This window comes from Empidonax traillii, unplaced genomic scaffold (assembly GCF_003031625.1).
Source record: "Empidonax traillii isolate 1590-97213 ecotype Southwest subspecies unplaced genomic scaffold, ASM303162v1 scaffold1301:size135188, whole genome shotgun sequence".
Lineage (NCBI taxonomy): Eukaryota > Metazoa > Chordata > Aves > Passeriformes > Tyrannidae > Empidonax > Empidonax traillii.
In genome coordinates this window covers 89,482-116,712 of record NW_020956494.1, presented here as the reverse complement: position 1 = coordinate 116,712, position 27,231 = coordinate 89,482, and the positions used below count along the sequence as shown (strand labels likewise).

Genomic DNA, 27,231 nt, shown 5'->3' with positions numbered 1-27,231 from the left:
TTATTATCCCCCTGGCCCTGTCAGCTGCATGTCGAAGGCATGATGTTCACGCGTGTGCGGATGTCGAGACACACCATGCGGGTTTGTAGGAATTGTGCTTCCCTCCGGCACAGGAACTGTGCTCCGGCCGCGTCGGCGGGACGTCTGCGGACACTACAGTATTACTGTCTTCTTCCCAGTTGTACCAAATGACAACCAGGCAGGACAATCAGGAACTTTCTTCTTCCGGTGTTTTTTGTACCTTAGGGCTGTGTTCGTAGCTGCTGTGCAAAGCTTCCGCGGGGTGCAACGGCTCGGATCAGGGATGGGCACACGGCCCGCACATGTAGCAAGGTGACAATTTGCCTCCTCCTCCTCCTCCTCCTCCTGCCATGGCTGCTTCAAGCTGTTACAGGCAACGTAAACTGCTGTATGAGAAAAACTCCTGCTACGCCGAAGCGCTGGACTGGGGTTTTAGCACCAAGGTTATGCTGGTCTGGCTGCTCGCTGCGTGGTATTCCCACGTTTCCATGTGCAAAGACAAGAAGGGAAGCTGCCAACGCCCTTTACGGAGGTAGTGTACCAGCAGAGAATGCTTGACGTACTAGTTGCTCCTTCTCCTTGCTCCAGGAGGAATTTGGGAAAAGAAAAGAACAGAGCAAACCAACCCAAAACCTCAAATCAGGTCTCAGTTTCCTGCAAAGGGAGGTGCAAAACTCCTCCTTCCAATGCCTTCCCACGTCCTCATTCCAGCTGCAAGGAACACTGAGCTCAGCCGCTGCCCAGGCCTCACTGTAGCCAGTTTCCCAGCTGTCCGTGGCCTCATTTAGCATCATCACCTTTTCCTTCCTCCTTCCTCTTGTCCTGTGGGTGGGCCAAAATAAGACAGCTGAGATTCCGGCTGTCGGGGTGGGGCAGGGCGATAAGAAAATGGGATTTTTCGTGCTGGGAAACCATCCCGTTGGAGTCTTCTGTAAAAAATGGGACTGATAAAAGTGATGTGAGAAGAAATCAAATCCAAGACAAACCTCAGAGCGGTTCTAAAAGGAACGATACCGGCGTTCCCAAATGACAGACTAACTCTTTTAGCAAACTATTTCCTGTACTTTGTGTCGTGGAGAGGAGAGAAGCTTCCACATTGTCTACTCCGCTTTTGGAAATATGTTTAAAGGTACTTTTCTATTGTAATTTTTTAAAAATAAAACCGGTGATTATTATAAGTTACGTGCAGAGCGTGGTTGTGTGCCGTGTGTCTGGTTAGGAACAGGGAGAGGGATCCCAACACACCCTTCAGGGCCTCGGGGAACAGCAGCCTCCTTCCTCCCTCGGGGTATTTGAAGACACTGTGATGCTCCAGGGTGATTTCTCGGGGCAGATACCATCACCCTGCTTGGCTCTCTTGGATCTCTAGAAAAGCTCCAAAATCCAGGCTGGAAGGATCAGCAGGCTTTAGAGAAATGACTCCAAGTTTACAAAGATGTTATCAGTTAGTTTTTAAACCTACTAATCTTGGCAGGGAGCACAGGAGCTAAGCTGCAATTTTCCATGAGCTCAGCCCCGGTCCAGGCAAACGTAACCTAGAGACGAAGGGCCAGATTAGCTTTGTATTTTTTTTTAACATGCTGGGAATTTTGAAAAACTCGGGTTCATAAGCCCAACCTAGAAATTCCTCCTCCTTTCTCCGCTCCGCCCCCGCCCCAATAAATGAGAACAGCGTCCCCAGGAGCCTCAGCCAACAGGCCAGGCTCTCAAAACAAAGTGCCAGGAGCAAGCTCCAGCTTAGCCAAGGCAGCTACAAACTCCAGGGTGGGAAGGAACAGGCACAAGGCACGGCAGTTATTTGGAACCTCTGGCTGGCAGGGATGAGTTAAGCCCTTAATATTGGATGTTAATCCCACTGTGGCCGCAGCCACCACGAGTCACAGCTTTCCTTCCGAGTTGCATCCAGGGGAGAGGTTTGTTGGCAGGCACAGGGTAGGAAGGGAAGGGAGCCACAACATGCTGCTCAGCCCAAGGGCTGCTCCGAGCAGCAGTAACTGGCCAAAACCTCCATCCCAGGCAGTACTTGAGCGGACACACAGCTGTTTGTGGGAGCAGATTCAGCAGCAAACATCCTCCAGCTAAGAGAGCAATCAAACACACACACACACACGAACACACACACACATCCTTCTGGACTTGGCCTGGGCACTGCATCTGCTCTGAGATGTGCCCTGTGAAAGGAAGTGGGGCCTTGCCCCAAATATTTAACCTCTACAAATGCCTTTTTTTTTTCTCCCATTTCCCCTCTAAGCCAGAATGTTTTTGGCTCCGTGCTGATCAGCGCTGCCCTCATCGGCCCAGTCCCAGCGTCCCCTTTGCCCGTGGTGACCTTTCCCCATGCGGCCGGGGGAACATTCCTTCCCCGTGACCATCAGGGCACTTACAGGAAGGCCCGAGCTGCTGGCTGAGACTGGGGGATTGCAAAACGGGATCAGGGACTCCCAGGCCATTGCTGCCATCTGATACCAGGGATATGTCCCGGGGGATGTGAACACACAGAGCTGGAAAAACCAAACCGAGAAGATTTTGCACTCTCATTGTTCCCACTTTCCCAAGTCCTTCCCTCCCCATTCCCCTAACGCTGAGGTTAAGCTCGGGGAGGAGGGGATGCAGGCAGCTCCTTCCTGCACATCCCTGCATCCCTGCACAGAGGTTTGCTGACCAGCAGCACGTTGGAAGCATCAGGGAAGGCAGGGAACAGCCTGGCACGGTCTACAAAGAAAAACACAGGGTTTATTGCCCACATCAGAGCAGTGGAGAAACGGGAACAGGATGGGAGAAAGAGAGCTGTAGCTCCCAGAGGATTGGGGGAGCAGGCAGCAGTGAAGGCAGCCAGGCAGCAGTGACAGGGACTAGGGGATCCTGCCATGGGAATGGAGACGGGCCAGGCGGGCCAGGGAGAGCAAAGGGCAGACAGAGCCGGCGCCGAGGCCGGCAGCGCCCGCAGCCCGGATGGGGCAGGGAGGAGGAGCAAGCCCAGCGTCCGCTCCTTGGGCCTCCTTGGGAGAGGGGGAGAAGGAATAACAAGGCTGGGAGAGAAAAGATGAGATTGCACTGGGGTTTGGCCAGGCAGCTTTAGAGGCTGAGAGGGGAGCTGGCCGCTAGGAGCAAAGGGGTTGGTGGCTTTGTGAGGATCGCTGGGGCTCGGCACAGTGCTCAGGATGGATTTGCTCCCCGATTCCTAAAGCTCGGGGAAACTGAGAGGCGTCACCCAGCAAGGGTCACTGCACTGCCTGAATGCTGCCAGGCAAGGCTGTTCCACGCTCCCTGCCAGCATGAAAAGGAGGACATTTCAACCCAGGGAGATGAGCAGCGTGCTGCATATGGGATCTGCCCAGAGAGACAGCCAACACTTAAACACCGTTACCTGCCTCGCTCAGAGTAGAAACCGAAATGATGGTGGAGCTTAAAAAAGAAAAGCTAAGAAACACCATTAGCAGGTCACTGAAATGCTGCTTCTAAAACACGGGGAAGTCAACCATTAGCAGAGTCTGGACTTCATCTCTGCAGTCTCCATAATTAATAACCAGCTCAGGGGGGAATAAAGAACACATCCAAAGTGATGGAGGCAGGAAGAAACCGCACAAGTACTTCAGGCCTTGGATGCAAGCCCAGAAGTGCAGGTATAGTCAAAAAATTAACTTAATGGCAGGACAAACTCCTGCCTTAACCATCCCTTTCCCCTGCTGTGCTTGCACTCTGCACCAGGTCCAACCCACGAGGCCGGTGCAGCCTGACACGTGGTTCCAGCCACAGCAGCACTGACGGGTTTTCAGAGTCATGGCTGTTTTTCCTGAGCTGTTGAGTAACACTGCAAGCCAAAGCAGCAAAAAGTAAGCCAGAGAGACACACGAAGAACTGCTCTTAAAGCACGCTGGGAAGTACCAAAGGAACCAGGGCTCAGACCCACAGGAGCATGTAGGTAAAAGGAGTTCCAGGTGGTCTCTGATTCAACCTCCCTCTCACTATAGGAATACTGCCAGTAAGGGACCTGGGCAGCCTGGTCTGGTTTGAGTGATGCTTGAGGCCTCCCTCTGTGGATGGAGACATCTCCCCACCAGCTGTTTTTTTCCTAATATCCAAGCCAAGCTTCCCACATTCTCCTATTATGTCATCTGCCATGGCTGCCAAGGGAGTTTGACCACATCATCCTCCTCACTGCCCTTCATACATCGCTGTACCTGTGACTGGATACAGCCCCAGCCACCTCCTCACCACACCAAGCTGTCCCAGCTCCCCAGTCCTCCTCTCAGCCCCTCTGCCCCAAGCCCTGACCAGCCTGGGAGCTCCAGCATCCCTGGGGATGGAAGAGGGATTGAATAAAGGGAGAGGCCTAAACTGGACACAATGTCCAGGTGTGACCTCCCTAGGGCTGAGCAGAGAGCCAACAGCTTCCCTTGCTGGGGGAGGGGAAGAGAACTCATTTGGGAAGAGAACAGCTACAGCTACGCAATACCAGCATGACGAAGAGGCCAGGCCGCCTTCCTGTCGGGAGCCCTGCTGTGTCCAGGCAAGCCCTCTCTTCTGGGGAGCTGCCAATTTTCCCTGGAGATGTGTGCAGAGAGCCTGCGCAAGGCTGACAACACCGACACAGTCAGGAACGTATCTACGAGCTGGAATGGCAGACCCGAGCAGCGGTGCCAAAGCAGGCCCTCTCTCCCCGCCCAAGGAGACCGAGTCCCAAAACCACCTGCTTTGCCGTATCCCTGACTCTGCCAGCAGTAGAAAGCCAGCACCAGCAGACCGGGATCCGAGCCCTTCTCTCCCTGATGGCTGTTCCTCGTTAGCCTTGCCAGTCTAAGCCAGCGCTCGGCTCTACCAGACACGCTCTCCCAGAAGCAGGAGCTGCCAGAGGCCCCCGAGGCGGTAACACACAAAGGAATTTGGGCCCGGTACATTAGCAGCGACCGGAAAGCGAGCAAGGAAGCTGGAAATAATGAGATGTCAGCACCGTAGTTGCTTCTAGCCATCAGCAAAGGCAGCCCTCCTCAGCAGCAGGTACCAGGGGCCCGGCTCTCCCTGGTGGCCTGGCACCGCCCGCCCGTGCTCATCGGAAGTGACAGCCCTCGCTGGCTGCAGCCACGTGCAGGGCCTTCATACCCTTTCTCGGGGCTCCCTCGCCTCGCTCTCCTCCGCTTCCTAAAAGCCCTGAACGATCGTGATGAATTATAGATTAGCTCCAGCACACATCGCCTTATGTCAGTTTTCTCATTCAACCATACAGAATCCTGCTGTTTTCCATCCCCTTCCAGAATGATCATCATAATGGAGGAGGAGGTGGAATAACTCTGTCGGTAGAGCAACTTCTAGGAGAGAAGCCAGCAGAGCTCCATGTTTAGAGGTGTGACACACCTGGGCTACTTGACCCTTGAACAAGAAGAGCTCTGTTAGGATGAACACACCGAATCCCAGAGCTGAGGGAGCAATGACCTTGCTGGACAAGAGCCTCAAGAGAGCAGAAGAGGCAAGTCCTCACCTGGCAGGGGCAGATAAAAGATGGTACTGAAATGGGTTTGCCAAAAAAGCTTCCTGAAATGCAGCAGATTAGGTGCTGCTGTGGACTAGATGGTTACTGTAGGTCACTTCTACCTGAAATATTCTACTCTGTGCTCTCCACCTAAGTCCCCTCACAGTCCTGGATAGCAGCAGATGGTTCCAGAGAAGGAGGGGAAAAATGGGGGCTCCCAGGAGAGAACATGATGCCTCTCAGCAGCCCTTTCCAATGCCAGACTGAGGGAAGAAGGGTTTTGCCAAAGAAAGCAAGCTTTGGTGGTACGATGGTTTTGGTCACTGGGAGAAACATCTTGCCAGACAGAGAATACAAGAAAACACCCAGGAGGAAGATGAAGCAGGTTAAAGTTTTTAACAGATGAACTTCAGTGAAAAGCCCGATTTGGACATGAACAATGTGAAGAGACTGAAGTGGACTGGAGTGGTACTAAAATGCTTTCAGCAAACAGACTCACACTGATGTAGTCTGAGATGAAGCTGGAGAGGGACTCCTTATCAGGAATTCTAGTGATAGGACAAGGAGTATCTAAGCTTATTGTCTGAACATGTTTACTTCACCACTGCTTGTCTGTAGTCCATGCCACCTCTAACAAGACAATGTGAGCTTCCCTTATTTACCCTAACAAGTTGCAAAGCTTATTTATGCCCTCTCTGCTGCTATGGCAGAGGGGAAGACATCCTCCAGTGAGATAAAACATCTCACCAAGGCTTTCCAACTGGACACCACCTGGACTGTTCTGTTCCTTTGAACACTGGAGCCTGACAAAGCCAGCACAGAGCTCACAGCCAACCTCGCTCTCCTGCTCTCCCTTTTTTGACCTAACATATTTTTAATCTTTTAAAGTAGCTGGAGGCATTTTCTTTAGACTCCTCTATTATCTAAATCACTTGAGCAGAGAAACAAAGCCGGCAGCCTACCTTACTCTCTAAACCTGCTTTGGTTCAGAGAGATAGGGCAATGCTATGCAAGATGACTGGGAAGTTACTCCATAAAACCCCCCAAAGGTAGGAAAGGCAGAGCTCTGCTGTTGTCCAAGCACCACTATCAAAAAAATCACTGCTCAAAAACTGCAGCAGATGGAAGGGAACTCTTTTTTTCTCAAGTGAAGATGACAGAAGAGGGGTGAACAGTTTTGCAAGCGTGGTACTTAAAGCAGAGCTGCAAAGGAAAACTAAAAAGCTCCAAGAGGAATTGTTTGTGCTGACCTGGAAGATACAGGAAAGGAAAACAGTTTCAAAACCAGCTGGAGCAGCATGTTTTTATAAATATATATATTTAAAAGGCATGAAATATATATAGATTAAAAAAATAATAGAAGAAACCTCCTAACGGCATTTAGCGACTCTTCAAACAGGGCTGACATGTGCAACGCTGGGAGCACTGTCTGTCTCTCGAAAGAGCAGCCTTGAAAATCAGGAGGATAAATGCTGCACTTCCAGCAGCTCATTTCCCCAAGCTGACAGAACTTGTTCAGTGCAACAGCAACAAAGCCTCATTCTTCATCTGCTCACGTGTCCAGGCCCGGCGGCCTCTGCTTCAACCCCGGGCGCATCAAGCAAGACAGGAGCTCGTGCACGGGCAGCGGGGATCTGCCGTCCGTGGGGTGCTGCAGTCACCTCTCTTATCTCTGATCCTAACCCTGGAAGAGCAGGGGAACTGCTCCTCTCCCGCAGCGCCACGAAAACAATATCTGCATTGACTGACTCCGGTTCAGAACATAAAAATAAGTTATCAAAAGGACATAATTTGGCCACGATCCACGTTCGGCTGCGCTGCGCAGAACATCAGGCAGCTACAGGGAGCTTTCATTTAAGGTGGTTCCTCCTCTCTCCCCAACCAAGACCGATAAAAAGATGACAGCATTAGCCCAGAACGATAAGTCACCGAGAAGATAAAAATACAGCAAAGATTCCTTTACCTCCTTGAAAAGGAAAACAAGCACAAAAGATGCTGATTCTCTCATTCTTTTAGGAAGCAACACTGGAACCCAGCATTGTAAGTTTATTACTTAAAAAAAAAAAAAGCTTCAGTATTACACCGTTGTTTTATTTCCCTCCTGTCCACAGACCAGAACGTGTAACACACTTTGCACCCACAACAATGTGGTGAAATCGCCAAGGGCAATTCCTGATTAGCATTAGGAAACTGTGGCTGCATCCCATCCTGCAGCCTGCTGGGATTTTGGGCGAGGGATTTTTCTGAGTTTGAGTCTCAGATATCAAGGACTTTGAGTAAAGCTCAGTCCCGTGGTAAGGAAGAAGCATACAAACCGTGGGTGTGTTTGACTGTCAAAGAAACTTTGCCTGCAGTGACTGCCTGCAAAGGTTCTCCTGAAACAGGTAAAACAAATGCTGTATTCAATCCCACTAGAAAGCCCCTTGTAAATAATACCAGGTAAATACCCATTAAGCAATGTAAAAGCAGAGTTAAGCACTGAGCAGGAATTCCTGCATTACATGCTGAGCACCATTTACCACCCTATGCCAAGAGGCAACTAGTGAGAACCTCTTACTTTAAAGAAACCTTTCCCAACAGCTAATTAAATTAACCTCTAAATTTAATACCTCATACTTGCTCTCAAACTGACCTGTTTCACCTCGGCAGTTGCTGGGGTGGGGGAAACACATCACATTATTATTTACAGTCAGTCCTTCTGTGAGCAGACACCGAGCCCCAGCGGCAAAAAGCCCCGTCTGAAAACGCGCGTTTGCTCCAGAACTCAACCGCTCACTGCTTGCCAGGAACCACATCAGAGTAATCTTTTAATACTCCAACCAAGTGGTCATTGTGAGTCTTAAACCGACGTTTCTTCTGAGAAGCAGGTTTCTTCCTCCTCTGAATGGGAGCCTGCAAGAAGAAACAAACAGGAGTCAGGAAATATGTGACATCTGACCTGGTGTGTGACGCTGCGCTGGTCATCGCTGCTGTGAAAGATGAGCCCTGCCTGAACCAGGGGTGGGCAGGGAAGGGAGGTGCTGGCTTGTTTTGGCAAGAAGCAACAGCATCCAATTCCAATCCAGGCAGGGAGATGACCCTGGGGACAGAGCAGAGACTCAGTATCCCAGGCATTTGTAAGTGAAGTTTCCAAACACTCCTCCACAGGTACAGAAGCCGGTACGTGCCCAACAGTTCTATCCACGATCCCATCAGGATTTCAAAGCTATTTAGCAGAAAAATATAAAAAATCAAAACCACCCACCTTTCTCCCAAAATACTTCTACTCATAATGTATGGTACAGCTTCAAGTAGAAGCTTCCACTTTGGAGCTGACAGGGATTTCTGGCGTTTGCCCTCTTTCTGATGCTGCTTGGATTAATTACTCTGTCTCAAACAAGTTATAGAAATCACTGACTGGTGGCTGCAGCGCTGGCTTCTGCAACTTTTTAGAAGTGGACACACTTTCCAGAGCTACACAAAGCTGTGCACGGGTTCACCGACACATTCTGGAACTAAGAGTGCAGGGGGAGGAAGGGGGAATCTCCCAGGAGGATGTGCAATTTGTATCTCTTACTATTTTCTTTGGTCCAGTTTCTTGCATGGAAGAAATACCCTGTCGTTTCAGATACTCTTCTATCTTCTCCTCATCCATAGAATCCACGGGAATGCTCCTCCACAGCTTCTGAAACTCTGAAAGACCAAACAAACCCCGGTTTAATATCCCAGTGAACAAACCCTTGATTTCAAACACTGAAAACACTGTCAGTCTGTCACCGCCAGCAGGCACCCACTTAGCACAGCCTTTACCCACTCCAAATGCTGAAAGCACTTCCAAAGAACACCCCAAACCCAGAAAAAGATCAAGCCCCAAGCAACAAAACAACAACAGAACACCCTCGAGCTAAACTGCACTCCAGCATCAGGAGCACCCGCAGGCAACCCGTGCTTTTCATATGCTTTTCATGTTTATTTGCTAGGGAGGCTCTTTTTGCCTGGCATTTCTAGAGCTGTGTAGGCTGTGAATGAGTTTCACAGATCTTGGTGATGGGGAACAATTAAATGGCAACTTCATTTACACATCTTCAGCTGCCATTGTCTTGGGAGACTTGTCAACTCATTGCCCAATTTACTGAGGATTCAAGTAATTTACTTCAGTGGGTCTGAGCTTGTTTATCATTGTAGTATAATCCATGCCGTGCTGTACAGATAATAAATTACTAAAATTCCTCCGTGTTAAAAAGAAGAGAGACACCTTAAAAACCACAGCAGCAGGAAAACAGACAGAGACAGTAAGTCTTAATTAGAGCAGCTGCCATCTGCCTGCACACTTTCTGCCTCACGTAAAGTTTCACAGAGCCTCTGGAATGCCTTCTCCAGGCAGCGGCTGGTACGATCCTACCTCCCTTCATTCCCCAGGCAGGGAGTTAAGATACATCCTGTCAGCAGGTTTGGCTAACAAACTATAAATAAAACACGAGGCACACATAGCAACGCAAGATTAAATTTTTCCCCGTTATTTCCAGATAAATTTAGTATACAGTTGTCAAAACAACCACAACTCCAGCATGCTTAAGGATCTGTTCTGTGCAGCAGGGGATGAGATGCTCCAGTGACGTGGTTTGCCATGGATACACCAGCTCTGGGCAGTGTACAAAAGGGGTATTGTCACCGACTTGGTTCCTGCGCTTGGACCAATTCCCTTCCTAATGCACCTTATTTTTCTATCGCCCTACATGCTTCAAGTCTCAGGTGTTTCTTTTCTTCCCCTTGCCAACAGTAAGGAGTTGTTCCAGCTTTCCAGGAAACAAAAGAGAGGAATTTCACCGGTGAAGAACAACAACGTTCATTTTCAGTAAAGTAGCATTTCTGAAGAGAATCAAATCTTGTCAAAACACCACTTTTGGTTACAGGGAGCCAGCGCTCAGCCTGTTTCTCACAGAGGCTCTACAGCGCCTCGGGATCAATGTGCAGATCCCTGAATTCAAGGACTGACATTGGACTCAAGACATTCTCTGTCTGCTCATCCATTCTGAGGGGGATTCCAGGCTTTCGGCATAGCTGGCAGTGCCTGCTATCACAGATCATCCCTCACCTCATCCTGCTACGGGAGGTGGAGAAGGTTTGTACTCTTATTTATAACATCCTGAAACAAACACAGATGATGTGTGTCCTCATTAGAGTTCAGGATATATGGACAAATACACCCTGGTTCTTAAAAAAGAAAAAAAAAGCTGAGGATAGGTGCTTAAGGTTAAACTGGTCTACATTCTTCTGGGGAACAGAAGTGAAAAATTAAACACTAGAAAATAAATGGTCAGCTCTTCAAGGATCAGCATGCACACAAGTGCAGATCACAGTTAATATCTAACTACAGTGTTCTGCATTTCTTGTAATGCAGAGGTTATGCCCCCATTCCAGCTTCACATCCACCCTTTCAGCCTGGCCAAAAAATATGAATGGAACAGTCACCAAGAACCAAAACAGCAAAGCTAAAAAGGACTTCATATACAGATAATTTAATCCACTAATTTGCCCCACCAGAATCACTCTATCCTATGCTGCAACTCCATTTAAAAATCCCTTCATAAATCAGGCTCCTTTTGCAGCACTACTGCTTTGATTGCAGTAATTGCAAAAGCATCTTATTCCCATGCTGGAGCTCCATGTAGGGCTTTAAAACACTTCACTGCCCAGGAAAGGGGGAGTCACAACAACACGGAAACACTCCATGTTGAAGGATTGGTTTGGAACTACAAAGCACAGGATAAAGGTGGAGAAGCACATGGAGCTGCCACCCTTCGGTGCATATGAGCTGTTTGCATTTAGGGTGCCATCTAAAAGGGAAGGGAGAGCCATCCATCATCTCATCACAAAACCGGCTCCATGTAACACCAGACACCGGGCTAAATGCAAGGCCTGAAGAAAGAGAGCAGCTGGATGGCTGGCACTGAACCATTCCCACATTACCTGTCAGATTTAAGTCTCCAAGGACTATGCCCCTATCAGCCAGGGAAAGTTTAGACCTTGGGAATACACTCTCTGAATTATTGTGACATCCTCTCTGAAATATGAGAGCCTGTGGGAAAAGCTGGCAATAACTGCAGCTCTCAAGAAACAACCCTCTGCATTTGTAACTGAGTTACTTCTGAATCTCAAAAATTATACCCTTGACCTGAGATAGGAAGAGATTTCTCCCAATTTCCTTGAGAAGGATCTGAAATGCTGCCACCCTGGTCTTTGCTGTGTGTTTGAAGAGTAAACAGCCATGGAAGGCAGCTCCTAGGGAAGGTTTCAATATACCAGATCCACTTTTTACCATGTCTCTCTTTTCTCTGAGGACAGGGAACAGGCAGATCAGTGCTGGAGTGAGGAGCAGGAAGGGGACTGTTGGAACAGAAAGCTCACCACATGCTGGGCTGCTCCAGCCAGGCAAGGAGAGCAGGTTGGGATGAACACATTCCTGCGGTGTGTGTAGCCATTATGGTTACAGAGCACAGTCACTTCTCCTTCTCCGTGTCCTGTTAACTGATTTTTACACCATCACAGCACGGTGAAGGTGAGAGACTCTTCTATCAGAGCCACTAAATTATTTTATAGATCAGACAGAGCAAGTGTAAAATGGCTATGGAAGGAAAAAAGGCAAGGCTTCACCTGCCCGCAGCAGGCTGCCTTCAGGCAAGCTGACAATCTCTCCTACGGCTTAGGCTGCTTTGACAAGACAGAGCCCAGAAAAAAATCCCCTGGGGAGAAATTTCCTGAGAGTTTCTGGCCAAAGCCAGGCAGGTGCTGTGAACCCTCAAGGAGATTTGCATTTTCCAAAGAGCTTTTAAATCCTGACTCCAATGCTGATCTTCCCGAGAAGAGGCAGAAAGATGTGATGCCAGTACTGAGGTAAGTGTTAGGAACAAATCCTATCTGCGGTATCTTGCAATTTGATCACTAAAATATTTTAACTCAGGAGCTTGACAGAATCAACACTACTCACAGCCTGCTCCCTTGCTGCTCCAGAGAGCTAAATTTTGGTCTTTCAAGTAACGAGAGGAGGGAATGAGACCAGGAGCTGACTGAAAAGCCAGTTTAGATGATTGCTGACATCTCCAGCAACATGATGTCTGCATGCACAGACTTAAAAACAAAGAGCCCTGACCAGCAGAAACCAACACATAGCTAAGCAGAAGGCAGCATAACAAAGATTTTGCAAACACCTTCTCTCTCTGAAATTTCCAAGGGACAAATATTCAGTTACCTCCATTTTACTGCAGCACAAGGTGCCTCACAAATTAAAACAATTTGCACTGACATTCCCTGAGCGATTATACTCTAAGACACTTCCTTCCTATAAATGCTTACATTTGGGGAATGGAGTCATGGGTAAATGACTGTGTGGTGACTTTGGAGCAGCTTATCCTGCATTTCTCACTGCCTCACCTGCTCTTGCAGAAAGGTTGAGATGGCTTCGGAGATAACCGACACATCAGCTGGTAGTAAAATCTGCCAGAGATTAAAACCAGCTTAAAAATCTCCACTGAGCTGAGCCAAAAGCCGAGCGAGCACAGGACAAGAACAGACAATAATGGGTCAGAAGGGAAGAAACAACTGAGCAGAGGGGAAGATGGAGTCCTGCTTCCTAACAGTTCCAGGGAACGCAGCACTGGATTTATACCAGAAGGAAAGGGTGCCTGACGTTAAATCTGTGCTGTCCCTGGACCACCAGAGCCGCAAGTCAGATCCCAAGCAATTTTTATGCTGTTAAATTTAAGAGGCTTTGGCCATTCTCTAAATCTCTTCAAAGGTGCTTAGGAAGAATTTAAAAAAAAAACGTATAATTAAGTATCCGAATTTTTTAGCATTCAAATACTTCCTACAGTGCATTCAGCTGGGAAAGATACCATCTCTAGCAGTTAGGTAATCAGACTGGCCTTTCAGCATTCAGCACAGGGGTGAAAGCCTGGTTCACATGCAAAGTGCTTCGCCCCAGCACAAAAAGGCAGCGCTTGACTTGGCTGAAGCACCTGAAATCTGGCCTGGCTTTTACAAACGCTTTCAGCTCCACACCACTGACAGAAGATTAATTAGCCAGGAAGTCCAGAAGGAACACATGCAATCTGAACCCTCCTTGGCTAATCACATAAAAGGAAGAACAAAAGCTGTTCCTTACTGCTAAAACCTTCTCCAGTACCCTTGAGATCACGATATATAGGCACCGCTCTGCTGCTGCGGTACATTGGGATTTATTTTCTCAAGGGGAGAAAGAAAAGCTTGTTCAGCCATCAAGGGGCAGAGGCAGGCACTGCCAGAAAGCAGGTCCTCCCACTACTCCAGGCGAGGAGATCCAAATTGCCCCAGCAGCTCCTCTTTCTCTCATGATGGAGCTGAGACAGCAGTGGGAGAGGGTGCCCAGCTTTCTGAGGATATTAATCCCAGCCAAAACACGTTCTGAACTGGAGTGTCATACGGCAGCACCACGCACCGAGGAGCACAGAGCCCTTATTTCTAAGGATAAACATTAAACTAGAAACATATTTTGAACTGTCATCAGCTGCTAGATCAAAGACTCTGCCAACACTTCAAGGCTTATTTTGCAGCCTTCTAAAAACCTCATTTTAAGGCTGCCGGAGATAATGAGCTGCAACGGCACTGCTAAGGCAGAGACGTGTCATAACTCATCCTGCACACAGACAATCCTGCCAGTGACTCCCTTAGAGACACCCTTCTGCTGCTCTGGAATGAATCCTAAAGCAAAGCTGCTCGGGAAGGATGGGTTTTCTTCATCACAGGACAACACAGTTTGGGAAAAGGACTTGTTCCAGCTGCAATAAGCCAACAGATTCAGGGACGTTTTAAGCGCTGTGGCGCAGGCGGGCGGATCACAACAGTCACAACAGAGAAAGTATTCCTGCTCCCTCTTCGAACAAAGCATCAAAAGGAAAACCAAAACCAGCAGGAACAGAACAACAACAACAGAACATCACTTCTGCATCAGATGGGAAGCTGCTGCCACCTGCGGATAAAAGGAAGCAGAGACACCTTGAACTACAAAAGCTGGATCCCTTCGGGACACACACTGCAGGCTTAAATGCCTTCCTTCAGCGGGAGGTTGAGTCAAACGGCTTAAATACTTTGTTTTCAAGGAGTTTTAAAGGTCTTTTTAACCTCTTCCTCCCTCTCACAGCAATAGCCTGCACTGTTTGTTCCTAAACAAGGACAGTTGTGTTCCAGTTATCTGGAAAAAACTGCACAAGAGGAAACATTCAGCAACCACGACTGTCAGACAACCAGTGGCTGCTAAAAACTTGAAAGCTTTGTCTTAACAGTTACTGCAAGAGCACTGATTCCTAAATGTTTTGGCCATGTTCAGACCCCAAAAAACTTGTGGGCTGATGGACTGAAGAGGCTCCTGAACAGGATGGCAGTGTTCATGGTAAACTCCTAAGCACTTGGGAGTCAGAAATTCATCAGTGAATGCATTCTGCATTTCACATATAGTTCTGCTGCCATTATCAAGAAATGACAGAAATTACCATTTAAAGAGATTCACTTTAACATTTTGAAGCAATTTTTATATTTTTAAAATGCTGGAGATGTCACATCTACTTTATCTTTGTGGAAGAAAGTTGTTATTACTGAGAGTACAAACGTGCTACATAACAAATAAGTTAATTATACACATCTCCAGTTGCTTAAATCTACTGAACAGACGGATTCTCCCAAAACTAGCCAAAGAAATAAAGAGCTTTATGCTTTCTCCTATGGTCCTGTAAGTAGAGTGGTTCAAGCTTGTAACACAAATCTTTTTTACCACAATGTGACGTTATATGATGCAATGGCTTTACGTGCCATGTTATCAGAACAATACATTAACCAAGTGTCCAGTGTTGGTGAGTCATTTAAAGTAAAACCTTCCTACGCAGACTGCCCCCTCCTTTCTGCACTTACAGGCACCTGATTTTGGCATAAACGTCATTACTGGAATATACCCTGATTTCTGTAATTGATTTCTATGCATAAAATTGCACCAGAGGATTTTACCACTGTTTGTGACACAGAAAACACACGCTGAACTTGTGAAGTACAAAAAATCTACTCCAGCTCTGGGCAGCAGCACCACCCCACATCTGTGCTCTCCTTCCAGTTGCAAACTACCCCTTCTCAGGAATTTTGCTCACATCTCCTCCCTCTTTGCTTCCTCCTTCTGTTCCATTAGTGGCTTCTTGCTGCATTCATCAATAAAAGGCACATGGTTAATTAACTGGGAAAGAAACCCAACAAAAAACTTGCACCCACAAGCCATTCTTTGGTTTTTGTTTTTTTTTTTGGCTGCCCTTCACACAGCAAAATGTTAGATGCCATTTCAGTCATAGCCAGGTGGTTTTTAGTCTCATGTACCACTATCCCTGAAGACAACTGCTGGATTCCTGACGCCACGTTCCAATGTATCCATCATGAACCAGAGGATATTACCCCTGGACTCGCTGCTTTCATTAGTCTTGTGATAATATAAACATTTTCCTGACATCTGGGTACACCTAATATTTCATTAGCACCTTAAAAGACTGTCACACCTGAAGACTGCTTATACACAGAGCTGCTTCAGATGAGTTCAAACCAACTGCCATGGAAACCTACCTAAACCAACACCTACCTTCATCCACAGCAAAGTGACAGCTCTTGTCGTTGTAGAAAAGGATCTTCTTCTTATCAGGGCGATTAACAAAGATGATCTGGTCCCCTAAAGCCTCGAAAACAAATGCAAAAGAGCAACTCAAAATCACTTCATTTCCAAGCATAAGCTCTCCTACTCGAACAACAGATGCAAATCTTGTGCTACAAAGCTGGGTGAGATGCAGAATAACTGGCTGGGAAGCGAACTGGAATGGGTTGGCTGAACTGCACGTGCTCCTCACCTTTATAGCTTTCTGTGCATTGGGCAGCCCTTCCTCGATGTCTTCCAAAAGGATTCCTCCCAGCCCTCGCTGGTCATGCTTGTCCAAGAGCCTGAGCAGAGCCTTTTTGTCCTTCAAGTTGTACTTGGGTTTGAAAGCATACTTCCCATCCACAACTTCTATTTTAGGATTGTTGACTAGAGCCTGTAACAGAGACAGAAATGTTAAACTTTGAAACGGTGCACATGCTCATTAGTTTTTATTCTGGTGTGTTTTTCAGCATACCAGTGACCTCCTGAAAGACTTCAGCAAAGTCAAGCTTCCCTCACAAACCCCACTGCCAGAGTGGAGGTTTCTGTTCCCCAGAACAAAGGAATGCTGCAGTCTGTATTAGTTAGAACCATCCTAGTTTTACTGTGCAGAGAGGTACAAGTTTCACATTAATGTGAATCTAAGTAGTTTCTTAAGGAGGGAATACTTATCCATAGAGCTTGAAATTAAATAAATGCGTATAATTCTGGTTTATCATAATCCTTTATCTTTAATTAAAAACTAAACATATGTATTCTTTACCTCGCTCATTAACCATTGTTTCTGTTTGAGTCCAATATCTAAGTGCTGTGTTTCATCCAAAATCTCTTCAAGGGTTAATGGATGTGTATCACCCCGCTGGTGCCGAGTCTGGAAGAGCAAACAGGATCTATTAGAGCTCTGTAATCACTTTATTCAGCAACTCAATTATCATAAAGTAACTAGCACTGGCACCAAATTACACGTTCATCTTGATCAATAGGTCATGAATTCTAAAAGCTGACAGCAGCCTGCAATTCCTGCAAACAAAACCCATTACCCTGGTTGTAAAGTGACCTGGGACAATTAGGATTTCAATAATGGAACAATGTGCTGACAATTTTGTTTACTGACAGCACTTCAAATTTAACAAGCAGTTTCTTGAAATTCTCCCTCTTGCAGTAAAAGAATTTTGGAGTTTGAAATATTCAGCATCTGTCAGCTGCCACAGGAGACTAAATTATCACAGTATTTAAAAACATGGTGGTTTTACACCAAAACACCATACCTTCATATAATTCACTATTTTAGCAAGGACTCCAAACTTGTAGCCAGAGCCTCCTGAAAGGGCTTTCAAGTTAAATGATCCATTGCTGTGATCTACAAAGGGAGAAAACAAACAGTGTAATGATGTTTCAACACCACTCTGTTGGCTCTGAGCTCTGTCTCCTTCTCAGTCTACTTTCTGAAGGTTTCAGAATGACATCTATGGACAGAAAGGTGAGTGGCAGGAGGAGACGCCCTCAGGACTCTGTCCAAGCACAAGTGTTGATCCAGCCCGGCAGAGTCGGCTCTGGAACATTTCTGAGCACAGCTCCACAACTAAGAAGTTCCTGGGACTTGACCTTTAAGAAAGCAGCAAGTGACTGCAGTGTTATGACCATAAGAGAACATGTTTAATTCGGTGGCTTAACATCCCATAATCATTTACACTACATTAATCCAGGCTGAAATAATGCACTGCATTGGTTCTATTGAGATACCTGAGATGGGGGCAGAAAGTTTCTCTTCTTCCCAAAAGGCATTCAATGGTTACACAGCAGGTAAAGGAAGGCTGTGATTTTTTTTTTTCTGTTTATTGTTTAAAGTAGCTCTAGTGGAGAAATTTATTAAACAGAGCCCTATAAATTCAAAACAATTCAACCCGGTCTGTTGCACCACTGGAACAACAATTCAGAATCCCCTCTGTTGTCAAATCTTTATCATGTTGTTTCAAAAATTCATGCAAGGTTGTTAATGACCATTTCATTAAGTTCAGCTCTTAGCACAGCACATTAAACACAAATATCCACAAACCACTATCACAAGCCACAGGCCCATTACCAGCACAGGGTTGCTCAAACCTAATGGCAACAGCTTTTTCGGATTTCAGCTACTCTAGGCAAAGAACATCTTCTCTTTGTCACCACGGGGATTTTTTAATCCACTGGTAATTTCTAAACACATTTGACAGGACAACAGGTATCTCAAAGATACTGAGCTCCTACTATTTCTGCGGAAATATCAGTGGAGGGTGAGAAAAAAACAGAATCCTGTAGCTGACATTGTGTTAAGAGGCTTCACATAGCACAACAATTCTAAAATTAGTGTAGAAAAATCAGTGTAACTCCAGCTGCTGAAGAACATTTCATTCTGGTTACTAAATTAAGACTAAAAAAAAAGGCAGAAAAAAAAATAGCCAGCTCCCTCTGCAAATACATCCCGTAGGGATTTTCCCCTGCAGGGTTCCCTTTTAACATTAAAAATTAATGTCTACGCAGGGTATTTTATAAATAAATAAAAAAATCCTATGTCTAACTTCAGACAATGAAGTGATTAAAATAAATTCAGAGGTACAACAAACAGTTAAGACAACTCATCGTGTCTTTATTCTGTCAATTAAATCAGGAAGATTATCTTGTTTAATCTGCCTGGCTACAGCCTGCTACAGTTCATGACGGGGGAATCTAAGCACACGGGGAGGCTGGAAATCTGCAGATATTAACACTTCAAACGTCACGGTCTGATGGCTGATTCCAGCACAAAGCAAAGCAGGGCCGTGGCCACCCCTGCACTCCCAGTGCGCTCCGCTGCTAACGAACTCATCACATCCCAAAAAAATGAGGGCAGGGAGGGTTCTGTTTCTTATCCCAGCCTGCAAGAGTCATATTTATGAATGATTTACTCCTGGGGTTGAGGGCTTGATGCAAATGAGCACAAAGGAAGTTGTCAGCAGCATCGTGCTCTGGCCAATGGTAGGAAAGCTCCATCTTAGCTGTGCCATAGGCTGCACTAAAAAAAGGGACCAGAACGGCGCTCTCTCAGCATCCTTTCACACAAGAGGTAGGTGTGTACCATTTTATAACATTCTCTTAGGTTTATCTTGATTACTGAAAGAAAATAAGCCTGTAAGTTACGAACCTGCGAAAGCTGCTTGGAACGGGGATGATTTTTCTCTGGGTTGAGCGGGGTTTATCCCGCTGAACGCGGAGGAGCTTGTCTTGCACGATCAGACAAGCACTTTCACCATCTGTGCACTAATGGAAAATTGATGACCACTCCATCTTACAGCAAGGCTAACACCAGCAGCCAAGATTCAGTAAACAAAACGGATTTCATCCTTGCAGGGGAGGTGGCTTGTTTCCTGCAGCCTCACGTTGCCTGTGGTTGATTCTGTATGTTTTTAGAGGAACGCCACCGAAAGGCTTTTCCTTAAGACAAAGACAGACAGCTCAACCTGAAATGCGAGAAATGTTACCTCCCAGGGGGTATTCCGTAAATTAGGCTGCCTAAAAGAGGTCTGTGTGCGTGGATGTGTGAGAAACCTGTTCTGGAAATGTGTTATACCAGGGTAGGGAGAAAATCCCCTTGCATATTATTATCTTTGGAATATCAGAGCAGCCAGAAGGCAAACGGGCAGGTTAGAATCCATCTGAGGTTTGTAAATGCTTTTACCTCAAGATGTCTATTCAGTGGTTGCTTAAACAGGACTTCCCCAGTACTGCATTAAAAGGATTTTTTTGCCAGTCATTTCCCTTTGGTCCGTGAATACGGTTTCAAATAAAGCTGCTCCTCTGCAGTGCCTAAAGATGGTAATGCTTTTAAATTAAAACCTAGTACAGATATTAGAGGAGCCAGTTCATCAAATATTTAACTCCTTGCATTTTGGATACGTACAACAGCTGACTTGATTTCAAATCAGACTGCCTAATGATGTGAATTTGAATTGTGCTGTTACAAAATAAGTAAAACAGCTCATTTTTGACAGCTTTCAGGGACATTAACCTTAGTGCTGTGGTAATTCTGAACACCCAGCAACAGCTACTTCAGCCTTGTATTTTAATAATTACAGCTATGAGTAGCTAATCTTTATCTGCCTTGCTTTATTCAAATCTAAGGAAATCCTCCTCCTCCTCCTCCTCAATGAGCTCAAACCACCTCCAGCAAGGCATTAAATTCCATCCCCTGGAATAAAGATGAGTGTGCCCTACTGGTGACTGTGGAGTGGGAAGGGGGTGGATGCTGCACTGTGCCTGGCCAGCCATGCCATGCCCAAGATGGAAAAAAAACCCTAAAAATACTCAATTTTGCATCACAGGAACAGTCCATTTTTGTGCTCGTGCGTTTACAGAGCGAGCAAATTTACATGTAACAGATTCCAGCAAAACCCTCAGTCTTAGAAATCTGTTTACAAAGTTCCAAACAAAACTGCTTGCCTTCCCAAGGATATCCTCTTGCCATTTAAAATACACAATTAAATCCTGCTTATTTTAATTACTCCTCAAAGGGGACTCCAAATCCTTTTATTCAGCCCGCCCTCTCTCTCACAGATTTTCAAATAACTCTTCAGGTCACCCCTTTAAAAACCCTCCTGACTTTTAGCCCCGAACAATTCGGCTGAGTTTCCTTCCCAGATTGTGACCAAATCAAGCCAGGACCTGACTCAATCCAGGAGTATTTTTAGCTTGGATTTGCTTTGTAAACTTTTCCTTAAGAAAAAACCACTAACAAACAGTTTCATTAATCCCGCCCCTCTCAGTCCTACTTTGTATACTCAATTACTAATTTGTGTATTCAGTTATATATTTAACAGAGGAAACAGTAAGTTACTGCAACTGCTCCAGTAAATGCCTGTATGGAATGCTAATGCCAGGTACCTTCCCAACCACAAAGGTGTTCTGTTTCAATTTAAATCCATTAAAGACAGAAGGATAAAACCAAAATTTATAATATTTGAATGATAAAAGTAAGACATAGACAGCAAGCCGGTTTGGCTGCATCATCCTGCTTTTCACTATATCCCCTTTTTTTTAGTAATTTCACAGAAATGGGGACAGGTGCTTAGACTGCTTTAAGTCAGCTGCTTTAGCAGACACTGGCATCACCATTCTCCACCTAAAAACTCCTTGCTATTTCCTCAAGGAAATATGGAGATCTGACTCCAACTCCTTCACCCACACCCAGTTTTAAATTGCCTGAGGGATTCAAAGGTTATTATGACATCCTACAGCACGCCATGACAGGGAACCAGGAGCTACTGTGGCTCCTTGGACAATTTTTACTACATAAGACTATAAACCAAAAGCAGATTTATAAACCAAAGCCAACTTCTGCTTCGTCTCTCCCCATACCCCAAAGCAGCCTCTTCTGCTGGGTGCAAACACACAGCACTGGGGCCAGGGAGACATTCCTTCCCCAGTAGTTAGGCAGAGCTGAAAATAAGAAATTAGAACTCCTCAGAAAGGGTTGGGTTTTCCTTGGCATAAATCCCAATGAGCCCGGCACCACAAACAGGAATTCCAGTGGCTGAAACCACTGTACACCTTGAAAATTATCTTTGTAACCTTTCTGTCTGCGCACAGAACTGAAATGAAGGAGCCAAGCTCCCTCCTTCCTGAATAACTTGCACCGTGTGATGCCTGCACAGACCAGACACTGCCGAAATAAACGTTCCAGACCAACCACAGAGCTGTGCATTTGGAGTGTGATACTTCTGTGAGCAAATATGAGTATGCAACCAGCCATGGCTGTAGGAGGTGTGAGCACTTAGTCTGAGCTGAAGTTTCTTACAGTTTGTGATAAAAATCACAGCATGTCCTTGACTGATAGTCCTCAACAGCTTTGTTTTTGTGTTTCAGCCCCCAAATCTGTGACAGTGAGCACACCAAGACACCTCCTCAAGAATGGCAACCCTCAACAGCACCCACTGGAACGAGACTACATCCATTTCCCAGTATCTGGGCTTCCAAGTGCAAAAAATCTACCCTTTCCATGACAACTGGAACACTGCCTGCTTTGTTATCCTGATCATATTCATCTTCACTGTAGTTTCTCTGGTGGTGCTGGCTTTCCTCTATGAACTGCTGGACTGTTGCTGCTGTGTGAAGAACAAGACTGTGAAAGACCTGGAGAATGAACCCAATCCTGTCAGAGCCATGATGAACAGCTTCAGGAAGCGTGAAACAGAGGTGGTGTAGGGAGGACTGAGCACCAGCACTTGGGAGAACGTCTGACACCTTGAATGAGGCCTCTTGTACCTTACAAATGAGCAAGTCACGTGCTTTTTTGTTTCGGTCTTAAATATAACAGGTTGTAATTTTATCTCTGGATGTGAACTGGAACAATTGGCAAAGGCTTTCCAAGTGTTTAGCAGAAGGACAATCTGTTGCAGTGTTACGGGGGAAGAAAAGGGTTTTGGTTTTGAATGAACTTTTGCTGTTTATACTGAGTGACTAGCGTAGAGTTTTGTCTACCTGACCGAACAAATGTTGCCTAATGTGCATAAAACCGTATTGCTTAACTGGAGAAAATGTTTCTAAAAGTGCTCAACAGTCTGATCGCACACAGTGCAAAGACACAGCAGTGCCATCCCACCGAGTCAGCTGCACAGAGACAGGAGAGACAGACAAGGACTGAGAAAAGACATGGGAGAGAAGGGTGTGGATGGCAAGAAACCCCTCAGATAGGACAGGATTGGGTGAATTCTTGCCTTTGGCAACACTTTCTGTTATGGGTTTCTCGCTTTCAGAAGAGACAGTGGTGGGAGGAAAATTAAGCCAACATGAAATGTATCCCTAAAATGGTCTTTTCTAAGCTCCTGTGATAGTTTGACCCTTTCTCCCTCCTCTCCTCCAGTTCCAGAGAACTGCTCTCCCTTTATTTCATATTCAGCCTGGTCAACAATTTCTGGGTGTCGAGACCTGAGTGACCCACTTCCTTCAGAATACCTGCCCCTTTCCACAAAATCCTACTGTAGTGGTACCACTGCCCAGGTGACACAGGGACGCTCCTCTGCCCCAAGGCTGCTGCCTCTGTGGCAACCACAGCACTACAGGGGCTCTGGCAGCAAATAATAGCCCTGTCACAAGGGAAACAAACCCACCTAAGTGGCAAAAAAAAAAAAAAAGTGACCTCACAGTCCTTCCATATCCGAAATACCTTTGTGCTATGGCCAGTTCCTATAATTACCTCTTTTTTTTTTTGTTAATGTATCAACTCCCTCTCTCAGGGTGAGTATGCCTAAGCTCCAGAAGATCTGGACACAATGGAAGACTGGCTAACTGACTTGTGCTGCTCCTGGTTGGTGAGATGGAGTCACCAGACACCCAGGGCACTGCGAACCAGCACAGCGAGTCCAGTGATTCACCCGGAGAAGCAAACTCCCTTCTGCAGCCACCAAACAACACCGTGACTGCTGCAACCATTCATCTCAGATCTGCTTCTCACAGTGAAGCTTCGCCAGAACCAGCCCACGTGCAGAGAATGCTCTGAGCTAGAAATCAAACTATAAGCACAATTAATGGAAGCTGACACCCGTACAAGATAATTTAGGATTCCCACCCAGACTTATGATGAAGAAGTCAGTGGCAGTAATGATGACTTTCTGCTGCATGTGGCAGCACCAGTCTGGAATAACCAGTGCCCAGCTCAAGAGAGGTCAGAGTAGCCACTGGGATACACCGAATTAACTAGTATTTCTCTTTCCTGAAAGAAGACACTGTGGACACTTGTAGCATTCCCAGAAGATGCCCACCACGGCTGCACACAAGAAGGCAGCGTGCAGGAAGCACCAGGGTCGGCCTCTGCTGCGCTGGCACCGCGTTCTTACGCCTTCCCGAGAAGCACACGGAATGACAAGCCTTGGGACCCATTCAGCTATTTATTCCCCAGGTCTACAAAGGTGAATGGGTGCCTGCACAAGGAACAGAGGACAAAGGTCTCCCCTAGCACAGCCCTAGAGACTCAGGATGATTCTTTCCCATGAAACAGCCCCCCGGAGATTTTGGTTCTAGACTACTGTTGGCAAAGACCACCAAGACAAAGGTCTTAAGAGATAAGACCACAGCCATGACTTACTATTAATAAAATGGAACAAACAGCTTTGATCTATTTCGTTTATTTTGCAGTTTCCGTGACAGTAATCACTCTATAGTAATCACTGTAGTAACAGTGGGAAGCTTAGAGCCAGTCTTCACGCACAGGCCAGAATTAGCTATGCAGTCATTTGAAGGTTAGCACGATCTCCATACCTCTCCTCCCCCAAAAAGTGACAAGGGCAGGTTCTCTGAGTCACAGAATGACAGAGCGAGGATTCTGTGGGCGTTACACATCAGTGCCAACACGCAATCACACACTTATCGTCTTTGCGGTCACTACACAACAAAATTAGGACTGATCATCCTAATTTTTGTTTCTTTGGGGAGGTGGGACAGGGATTCTTTAATATCAGGTTTTTACTCCACCTCCCCAGACCTACCCCTGACACCCTCATATCCTGACAGGCACCTGCCAGTCTGACAATTCAAATATAAAGCCGGTCTTGAATCAAAGGACTTTGACCCTGCAGCATAAAAATCTAATAGAAACCTTGAAACCTTTCTGATAACTATCTGGAAGGAAGCCAGCAGCATAAAAGATCAAGTGTGTTTTCTCCCAACCACTGTGTCCCTATTTGTGTAAGCTCATTGTCTGACAGTCACAAAAGCACTCAAAAGTAACTCTCAGCCCACAAAACCACAGAAACGAAATGAAAGATTCTTCATCTGCTCAAATCCTCCAGATCAGACTCAAAGATCACTCACATTTGAACCCTCCACTCCCTTCATAGCTCCCCACCCCTTTTACCCTCCCAACTGCTCTCACACAGGAGACACAGCTTAGGGTAGTCCACTTGGAATTTTATTTTTATTTGGAGAGCTTTGCAAAGGGATGGATGGAAAGCTGGTTCTCCCTTGATTTATTTCAGAATGTCTGGCTGAACTTTACTAGGTGCCTGAGTAGCTGCAGATACAGACTCCCTACTCCTCCCCTCAGACAGAAGACGCTTCACTCCTCCCACCGTCCTTGACTCTTTTCTCTGGTGTTTTAAGCTCTATCACTTGTTTTGGACTTCAGGAGAGAGCCACATGTGGTATTATTCAAAATATGAGAACGCACTGAGTTTGCACAACAGGGTATTTTGTAGTTTTAGTAACTCCTTACATTTGATCTGACCTTTAGAGTGCACTCAAGAACTGCCACCGCTTTCAGAGCAAATCCTCTCTCTCCAGAGCACTTCCCGCACACTCCCACTATTTTGGTGCTGCTTTATTAACTGTTTATTTGATACCGAGACATGCATTACCAGTGCCACCATCCCAGGGAAACCACATAACTCCTGAGAAAAGCAGGCAGAAACCTCTGGAGGCCCTGGTGCTCGTGACCAAAGCACAGCTCCCCAGGTAGAGCAAGGACAACTGCTAACTACAACACGTAAGCCAGACAAGATGTACCTTGCAAAATCCATCTCGTGCATGGACAGCCCTCAACTTACAGTTCATTAAATGTTTTAGCTGCTCTCTTGCCAGAAATAATCACAGAATCACAGAATGGTTTGGCCAGGAAGGGATCTTAAAGCTCATCCAGTTCCAGTGCCCTGCCACGGGCAGGGACACCTTCCACTAGACCAGGTTGCCCCAGGGCCTGTCCAACACGGCAAAGACAGAGAAAACGAACAAAATCACTGTTACCGCTTGCCCAGCAAGCACCAAAACCCACAAACCAAAGCCCAGCTTCACATGAATTACTTTGGCAGCAGAGATTCATCCAACAGAGTAACAGCGAACAAGTCACAGGATGAGGCTTAACACATATGCACAGCAGGCAATGCCTTTTTTCACACTGTGCAAGGGAATTTCTTAAGAAAAAGCACTTATTTAAGAGAAAGGATGGCAACAGCCACCAGCCAATAGTGTTAACAGATACAGTGTTATTCACACTAATAAACCATAGCTTAGAGGCAGGCAGTGGGAAACACAAAGCAGCTGCCGCACAGGAGACTCTCACCCACCTGAGTTTTGTTTAGAGCTGGAGGAGCCCCCTTGCTCTACCTTGGCTTTCTTCTTCTTGGAGGCAGAGGAGTCCGAGGACAGCGCTGGGCGCTTCTCTACGGCCGGCGTGGAGAGGGCTCGCTTTTTGAACAGCTCCCGCTCCCTCAGCAGGCTGGGATCCATGGCTCTGCCACGGGAAAAAGGCGAGAGACACGTGTCTGGGTCAACAAGGTATTTAGGAGCGGAGGTAACTGTTTATCGCGGAACACGCCGACTTGAAAAAGACGTGCAAGGGTCGAGTACAACTTAGCCCTGCACAAGGCACTGCAAGAACCTCACCACGTGCCTGACTGAGAGCGCTGTCCAAACTCCCCCTGAACTCCGCCAGGCTCGGTGCCGTGACCGCTTCCCTGGGGACCCCACGGAGCTGTCTATTGCTCGTCCGCATCCTCCTTCCCCCCCGGGCGCGGACTGAAAGCACGAATGCCAAGGTGGCAGAGCACCACCCGGACCCTCAGGGGCGGAGAATGGCACTGCCGAGTTGGCCCGCAGGGGTGGGACAGGCGGGCACCGGCACCCACCGCCCGCGCCAGCGGGGAGAGCGGCGCAGGGGACAATGTGGCAGCGGGGCCGGAAAAACTACCGGCCCGAGGGGCGCCCGGCTGCCCCGATACCGGCGGGCGAGCCGCCCCCATATTCACCCCCCCGATCCTCTCCCGGTCCCAATCCCTGTCCTTGTGCCCCCCCGCTCCCGTCCCGGCTCCCTCCGCGCGACCCCCCGCGCGCCGCCCCTCACCCGCGCGCCGCCGCCGCCGCCTCCTAGCGGGCCATGCTGCTCCCGGCAGCCCCCGCGCGCACCGCCCCGGAAAGGGGCGGGGCGTCACCATGGCAACGCGGCCCCGCCCGCCCTTAACCCCCTGGCCCCCCCACACACACTAACAAAGTTGTTGATTTGTGTATATAGATATGTATTTTTTAATTTAATATCGCATTTCACACAGTGAAAAAAAGCATAGAGGAG

At 47.0% G+C, this 27,231-nt stretch overlaps 2 protein-coding genes across 3 annotated transcripts; one reads left to right on the top strand and one right to left on the bottom strand.

The window, feature by feature from the left end:
• Positions 1 to 7,495: 7,495 nt before the first annotated feature.
• On the bottom strand, positions 7,496 to 27,065 carry GTF2E2 (general transcription factor IIE subunit 2). Its single transcript, XM_027906487.1, has 8 exons — positions 27,007 to 27,065; positions 26,231 to 26,397; positions 17,432 to 17,523; positions 16,927 to 17,034; positions 16,375 to 16,557; positions 16,113 to 16,206; positions 9,045 to 9,160; positions 7,496 to 8,380 (listed from the first exon to the last, which is right to left on the bottom strand). The coding sequence occupies exons 2-8, from the start codon at positions 26,391 to 26,393 to the stop codon at positions 8,261 to 8,263; spliced, it is 876 nt and encodes a 291-aa protein (XP_027762288.1). The 5' UTR covers positions 26,394 to 26,397; positions 27,007 to 27,065; the 3' UTR covers positions 7,496 to 8,260.
• Positions 18,982 to 24,284, top strand: SMIM18 (small integral membrane protein 18). 2 transcript variants are annotated; one of them, XM_027906488.1, is made up of 2 exons: positions 18,982 to 19,245; positions 22,041 to 24,284. In XM_027906488.1, exon 2 carries the CDS (start codon positions 22,086 to 22,088, stop codon positions 22,377 to 22,379), a length of 294 nt encoding a protein of 97 aa, XP_027762289.1. In that variant the 5' UTR covers positions 18,982 to 19,245; positions 22,041 to 22,085; the 3' UTR covers positions 22,380 to 24,284. The 2 variants fall into 2 exon arrangements, with proteins under 2 accessions (XP_027762289.1, XP_027762290.1); XM_027906489.1 differs by having other exon boundaries at positions 18,982 to 19,249.
• Positions 27,066 to 27,231: the final 166 nt, after the last annotated feature.

Excerpts from the sequence above, each read along its gene's own strand:
- SMIM18 (XM_027906488.1), top strand. The coding sequence starts at position 22,086 with ATGGCAACCCTCAACAGCACCCACTGGAACGAGACTACATCCATTTCC.
- GTF2E2 (XM_027906487.1), bottom strand. The coding sequence starts at position 26,393 with ATGGATCCCAGCCTGCTGAGGGAGCGGGAGCTGTTCAAAAAGCGAGCC. Across the intron at positions 17,524-26,230 it reads CAGCTCTAAACAAAACTCAG|ATCACAGCAATGGATCATTT; the intron begins GTGGGTGAGAGT and ends CTCCCTTTGTAG. Across the intron at positions 17,035-17,431 it reads AAATAGTGAATTATATGAAG|ACTCGGCACCAGCGGGGTGA; the intron begins GTATGGTGTTTT and ends TTGCTCTTCCAG.